The 7,560-nt window shown below is 34.6% G+C and overlaps 1 protein-coding gene across 3 annotated transcripts in view; it reads left to right on the forward strand.

The window, feature by feature from the left end:
- The window catches only part of LOC126825375 (dynamin-binding protein), a 143,141-nt gene extending 137,968 nt beyond the window's left edge, over positions 1-5,173 (forward strand). The window contains exons 12-15 of one of the 3 annotated variants that reach the window (XR_008788428.1): positions 1,504-1,608; positions 1,952-2,049; positions 2,868-3,001; positions 4,422-5,173. Coding sequence is in view for 1 of the 3 variants with exons in the window: in XM_056101584.1 (XP_055957559.1) it covers positions 1,504-1,608; positions 1,952-1,987 (141 nt within the window). In the remaining 2 variants the exon portion in view is untranslated. Of the gene's footprint in view, positions 1-1,503; positions 1,609-1,951; positions 2,240-2,867; positions 3,002-4,421 lie in introns of those variants that run through there. The other 2 variants (XR_008788429.1, XM_056101584.1) reach the window with 2 other exon arrangements.
- Positions 5,174-7,560: the final 2,387 nt, after the last annotated feature.

Consider the following 7,560-nt stretch of genomic DNA (forward strand, 5'->3'; position numbering starts at 1 on the left):
TATTGTCGTTGCCCCCGTCTGTCCTTCTGGCATCCACAATTGCTTGTGGACGCTCTAGAGGCTAAAGTTAATATCTGATTGACTTTAAATGTATATACAGTGTTTAAGGCAATGAGACGAAGAAGCCTATTGATTTTCAGCGATTTCCGATAATTACTGCCAGAGTTATGGCCCTTGATCACTTCAAAAAATCTTGTGGACGCTCTAGAGGCTAAAGTTTATCCGATTGACTTTAAATTTATACATAGTGTTTAAGGTCATGAGATGAGGAATCCTATTGATTTTCAGCGATTTCTGATAATTACTGCCAGAGTTATGGACCTTGATCACTTCAAAAAATCTTGTGGACGCTCTAGAGGCCAAAGCTAATATCCGATTGACTTTAAATTTATACACAGTGTTTAAGGTCATGAGACGAAGAAGTCTATTCATTTTCAGTGATTTTCGGCCCTTGATCACTTCAAAAAATCTTGTGGACGCTCTAGAGGCCAAAGTTAATATCCAATTGACTTTAAATTTATACACAGTGGTTAAAGTCATGAGACGAAAAATCCTATTTATTTTCCAGCAATGTACGATAATTACTGCCAGAGTTATAGCCCTTGATCACTTTGAAAAATCTTGTGGATGCTCTAGAGGATAGAGTTAATATCCAATTCACTTTAAATTTATACACAGTGTTTAATGTCATGAGACAAAGAAGCCTATTGATTTTCATCGATTTCAAATAATTACTGCCAGAGTTATGGCCCTTGATCACTTCAAAAATCTTGTGGATGCTCTAGAGGCTAAAGTTAATATCTGATTGACTTTAAATTTATACTCAGTGTTTGAGGTCATGAGACGAAGAATCCTATTGATTTTCAAAGATTTCCGATAATTACTGCCAAAGTTATGGCCCTTGATCACTTGTGACGCTCTAGAGGCTAAAGTTATCATCCGATTGACTTCAGATTGATACACAGAGTTTAAGATCTTGATACGAACAAGTAAATTTTTATGACTTGAACAGCTAAATCCATGATATTAAAAGTTTTGTTTTAAAACCAAATAAATTCTAATGGTTTTCTGATAATTACTTCATGAGTTGTTACTCTTAATCAGATTTTAGTGTTTTATAAATGTTTCATTCCCGAAAACAGTAAAAATATGCGACAACACTTGTTGACTGCCCGGACGATTTAGCTGCTTTTGTTGCCAGGCAACCTATCTTAACAACCTTTTGAACCCTCAAACGACATAAATTATAATGTCATCTGTATGAAATTGTCTATTAAATGCCCCCTTATTACCTACAAAAGAATAAATATACGACAACTCTTGTCGACCGCTCGGACGATTTTACTGCTGTGGGTGTATGTTTTGTTGCCTGGCAACCTATCTTTAATAATTTTGGTAGGAATTGTGCTAAGTAATTATTTAGAATAAAGTTGACTTCTCATCAACACAGAAGCAATCAATATTATTACCAGATAGATAATTAAGAAACCCATTAACTTACAGACAAAAGATGAACAGTTTGAAAGAGAAGAAATGAAGTTTCATTGTTTAGAGAAAGCTGTTAAAGTATTTGTTAAAGATGTACAGACCTATATAGATAATGTACAGGTAATTGTTTCTTTTTTAAATGCCTAGCTGAACACATCCTTGGCACATCCCTGGTAGTATTGTTCGTTCTACTCCACTAAAGGCTGAGTCAGACTAGTGGATTTATCCTGAGGTTTTATATCCATAGGCTGAATCCTTTCATGTGAACGGGAAAATTTGTCCTATAGGTTACAGATTTTCTTACCTACGGATAAATCCTTAGGTTTAGAACAAGTCCTATTCTCGTAGGATTTGTCCTGTGAATTGACCAATCAAATGCAAACGCGCACTTCCTCAAAATGTCAGACGTCGAACTCAACCGGGCCAAAACAGAGAATTTTATTTTTTATTTCAACCGCCAAAGCGTGCTGTGGTCTATTCAATCCGAAGATTACCATAAACACGAGAAAAAACAGGCAGCACTGAGAGCCATTGCACAGGAGATGGGGAAAAATTGGACAGGTAAGTTGTTTTATTAATGGACAATAGCGGGAATACGAATCAGCCTCAACGAGTCAATGTCACGACAGTCGCTAGGCTACCGCGGATTGGCGAGGCCTAGAATCTTTAATTGTTGAAGTAGATATTATTTTTAGCTAATGTAGGTAGCAATACTATTATCATATATATCTCCAATTCCATGACCCAATATGTTATAACATAACTTTATGTAACTATTTTTTGATCCATAATTTCTTATGCCTGTCAGTGTCATTCCTAGCGGAAATGACAAGTTCTGTAAACAAAGAAATTGGGCAGTCAGAAAGATTAAGAAACGCCTACAGCAAGACAAGGCAACTGTGGATATTTCTGCAACTGGGTTCACACTGATTATTTATATAGATAAGTAGAATACTTATTGAAGTCATTTGGTGCAGATTTTGGATACAGTCAGTCAGTGATTAGGCTAATTATCCTGGTCTAAATTTTCGCGATCTACCAAATGGCAACCTGTACTAGTAGGCCTACGTGCAACTAGTGTGTAAAATCATTAATGCAAATGTTTGTTTGCTTTTGTTTATGTCGATTCGGGTTCAAAGACCCTCAAAACGATTTTTTAATTTAAAAAAAGAATCCCATTATTTTCTCGAATATTAGATTTATATTTTATAGGGCCTAGCTCAATCTAAATATTTCTTAAATTAAATAATATTTATTGACTATTCATAAATTTAGTTCTAGTATTAATTTACATACAATGCCTGGGCATTTAGCATACTCTTAAATAAAAAGTTATTTTTCATAAAAAGTTATTTTTACAATTTTATATTTCATTTCAGAACAACAAGTTAATAAGAAAATTGGGCTACTCAGATCTTATTATAATAAAGAGTTGGTCAAGGTGAAGAAGGTTGTCAGTGGTCAATCTACTTCCAGTGTTTACAAGAGTACATGGCGGTACTTTGACCTTTTGGTAGGGTGACCCACCATAAATAAATATCTCCATATATCTCCATATATCTCGACAATTACGCCACAATATTTATATATATGCCAAGCCTCAAATCAGTTTCACACAATTATAGTCACTAAATAAACGATCATGTTGTACTTAATAAGCTATGACCATTAATCATCTATAAATAATAGACTGAAAACTGGTTCCAAGTGTCGTCCATAACATCCAGACACTTTTGAGTAAAAGATAGGTTACGTGCCCTTGTTTTGAAATTAGTCTCGCTTAACCAGTCTATTGACCATTCTACGTCTGATTGACAGGTCGGGATAATCAAGACTACTTTTTTACGAAACATAACAGAAAGCTAGAACAAGAAATTGAATTTATAAATAAGCACGTTAGGTAGCTCAACAATCGTTTTAAGAACCTTGTAAAAGTAAAATGAAACTACTGCTAGTATCATGTTCCTGTCTAACCCGAGTGATTCAGAGATATTATTTGTACTAAACCAAAAGATGCCGCTCTTAAAGGTACAGTTAATGATGAAGCGATTTAAAAAAATGAAACGAACGTAATTTCTAAATCTGCTGTAATAACCAAGAAGCTTAATTTCACTGCTATTCAAAATCGTCAACAATAATTTTTTTACGGCTGTAATAGTTGATAGATTTGTAGACAATTGCACGTGCCATGGCTATTTATAGTATCATACCGTCAGAAAGTTGGTCTCGGCACGGCGAATGTGTACGCTTCAGTGGTAGTCTCGAACTATCAGCGGTGGACTTTATTTCTGTAGAGTACATGGGCCACCCTACTTTTGGATGTTTTTTTGAGGGATAACACAATCCCAAGAAAACAATTTAGGCCTAGTAGTTGTAAGTGATATAGAATCATTTGTATAAATTTTTAAACTTAAGACCTTTGGATACTGTTTGAATTATTGTAACTCAAATTTTCTTTGTTCTGGAATATGTGAACTAACTAACAATAGGACATTTTACATTTATTAGTCTCAAAATGACCTAGTATAAAAATTGTTGGTTGCAATCTACGGTCTCATGTTTGAAGATATATTGAGCATGAGTAATTGTGCAATGCAGGCCTATCACCATTTAATGTCAAAACAATTATTTTATACTGTAGTACGTACAGATTTCTACATGTGAAAATAAACAATTTCAACATGTCAGACCAGAAAAGGCTTTTCCTCATCCTATTGATTTGTTTAGGTGTGGTTATCTATCATGAATTGAAATAGTTGTCTTAATTGTATGGTTGATGGGGTTGTCTCCCATTATTATGGTAATTTATTTGACATTTGTATGGTGGCCTTATTACAAACTCGAGAGTAGTTATTTAGTGCTGCAACAACCAAGTCTCATTGGTAAATCATAACAATAAAATTAAATGTGTTTTTTTTAAAATATATTTTCAGGATTCAACTGAAGCGGATTGTGATGTTGCCATTTCTCTTCCTCCAGAAGGAGATATTTTACAGCTTCACTCTCAGTGCTCTCAGCACCAATTAGCTGAAGTCACTCCTGAAAAGGACAGTGAAATCTCAACATCACTGTGTTCCAAAAAAAGAAATACAGATGACCTGACAGCATCTGCTGTTATGTTTTTAAAGACATTGGCAGAGAAAAAAAGAGAACAAACATGAAAACTCAGCTTTTAGCAGTTATATTTGTGAGAAGTTGACACTTATTACAAATCCAAGAAAACGTGCAAAACTGGAATTAGACATCCATACGCTGATAAACACTGCTTTAATAAACCAATATGAAAATGAAGAACTGATCAATTTTTAGGTCAAATACATGTTCATTGTAATTTGAACAACTGATGATGAACAACTGACCAATTTAAGGACCCCTTGCATTGTATTTATTTATAAATTACTTATAAATTATTTATTTATGTACATATGCAATTAAATTTATTCGATTACTATAACTTTGGTTGTAAGTGTACAAACTTTTATGCCATAGGCCATTGCCCTGCTCAATCTATAATTGAAAATTCTTTTTTCAATAATAAGTCCCCTCATGGGAAAAGGTTTCATTGGATTGGTTTTCAGAGCAAAAGCATCATCTCCAACAATAACACATGGTACTGGTGTTTCTCTACCTGGTAGAACTTTGAGAGGAGGGAGGTTGAAAGTGTTCTCTTCTAAAGCTGATGAAATGGGTGAGTTTGCAGTAAACCTGCATCCCCTACCCTGCCATTAGCCCCAATATCAACATAAATAAATTTGTAATCCGCGTCAACTAAAGCAAGCAATATAATGCTGCAGAAGCCTTTGTAATTATAAAAGGTAGCACCACTGTGAAATGGCTTTCTAAGAGCGATATGTTTGCCATCCAGTGCTCCGATGCAGTTTGAGAAATTCCATCTGCTGTTGAAGCCATGTATGACAGTCTCCTATTCATCTGGTTTGTTGGGGACCTGAAAAAATTAAATTGAAACTCGATTAAAGGAATTATTTTAAGTATGCTTGGCATCGTGTAAAAAATCGTCTGGCCTTAAAAGAAAATGAATTGTACTCAGGAGGGGTCTTGTAAATCACTTACCTTTAAATATTCTTCTCTCAGTACATCGTAAATAGATTTACAGGTTTCTGGAACAATTAAGCTCACTGTGTTTCTTGGAATTCTATATAGATATTCAAGAGACTGGTAACTGTCACCTGGAAAGAATGTAAAAGAATATTACATCTCAATCCATGACTTCTAGTGAATAACCCAGGGGGCAACTGTAAAAAAAAATGCAAACAGCAACTGGGGGGTGGGGTGGGTCTGTCAGCCGAAAAAAGTGCATGAAAAAGTGCATCTCCGCATAAGAAAATTGGGTGGTCTAACTGAGTTCTGCAAGAAAAAAAGCATTTCCGGGTAAGAAAATTGGGTGATCTAAAAGAGTTCTGCAAGAAAAAAAGCATTTCCGGGTAAGAAAATTGGGTGGTCTAACAGAGTTCTGAAAGAAAGAAAAGCATTTCTGGGTAAGAAAATTGGGTGGTCTAATGGGTCCCTGTAAGAAAATTGTATCAAACGGGATACAAAGTGTTTCAGTTCATATCAATAACAACTCCATCAAAATAGAATCGTATGACCGTTTTTACCGAGGTGTGTCGAATTAGTGGTCGAATCCAAGCGAAGATAAATTCAATTTTAAAATGCTGGTAAATAAATTATGAAAGAAAATGCTATTCGAATATTTCAAATAAAATATTTTTAACGTCAGAAGATTTTTAAAAAGATTAGATTAGCCTTAGTGTGGCCATTTTGACCGGTAGTGCCAGTCGTGAATGAATTAGTTACGGCCTGTTAACCGAGACTACACAGGGATAACTCTTGGCAACAACCGGCGACAATGATGGCTACACTTTCGAAGTTTTGATAACCTTAACATGGGTGAGTTTTTAGCCTTTATTATTTTATTTGCAGACCGTCAACACAATTTTATTGCTAGTTCTTGTTCAGAGAAGAGCAGTTCTTGCATACACCCCTCAGAATACCCTATAAAACTATGTGATGCCTAGGATTCAAGTGGTTGCTATGTATATCGTTCTGACGTGTTGTCAGTCATTGTCATTGTCAATTTTAGCATAATTTCCCGTTATCCTAGGCCCAAATCAGCTGCTATTTCACCTCCCCTAGTGACTATATTTTTAAACAATTTCTTGAGACTAATGACTCATTAATTTTAATGAGATTTTAATTTTCATGTTGATGATTCCAACGACTCTACCGCGGTTGATTTTTGTGATATGCTGAATAATAGATCTCTCACACAACATGTTTCTTCTTCTACTCATAACGGTGGACATATTCTCGATCTGGTGATAACTAATCCACGTGATATTAAACTGGATAATCTCTCTGTCTCGGACAAATTAATATCTGATCATTTCCCGGCAACTTTTAATCTTATGATCCAGAAACCACAACCAACAAGAAAGACTTTAACATATCGAAGGTTTAAATCATTTGACATAAATAAATTTAAAGCTGAAATAGTGAACTCGAATTTCAATGGCATTCAACATATTCAAGATATACAAGAGAAGGCAACCCAATATCACTCAAAGCTTGCTGAAATTTTGGACTCGCTTGTTCCTCTTCAAACGAAAACATTTACTATTCGTCCCAATACGCAGTGGTTTAATGATTCTATTTTAGAAGCCAAAAGGGACCGTAATAAGGCTGAACATCTGTGGCGGAAAACAAATCTACATGTCCATAAACAGATTTATAAATCTTTAAAAAACAATGTGAATAAATTAATCGAAGATGCTAAAATTAAATTTTACTCTGATAAAATAGAAAATGGCGAAAACAGACAAAAAGACCTGTATAAAGTTGTGAATTCCCTTTTGGACCATAATGCTGAGCGTACTATCCTCCCGGACAATGATAATGACACTGAACTTGCAAATTTATTCTCTGATTTCTTTCAAATAAAAATACAGAAAATACGAACTGAACTTGATGATTTAAATAAAACTATTGACTTTAACGCTCATGATTTTGATAAGTTAGAAAATTCTGTTTATTTAGAAAATTTTAACTTGGTTA

This window comes from Patella vulgata, chromosome 6 (assembly GCF_932274485.2).
Source record: "Patella vulgata chromosome 6, xgPatVulg1.2, whole genome shotgun sequence".
NCBI classification, from domain to species: domain Eukaryota; kingdom Metazoa; phylum Mollusca; class Gastropoda; family Patellidae; genus Patella; species Patella vulgata.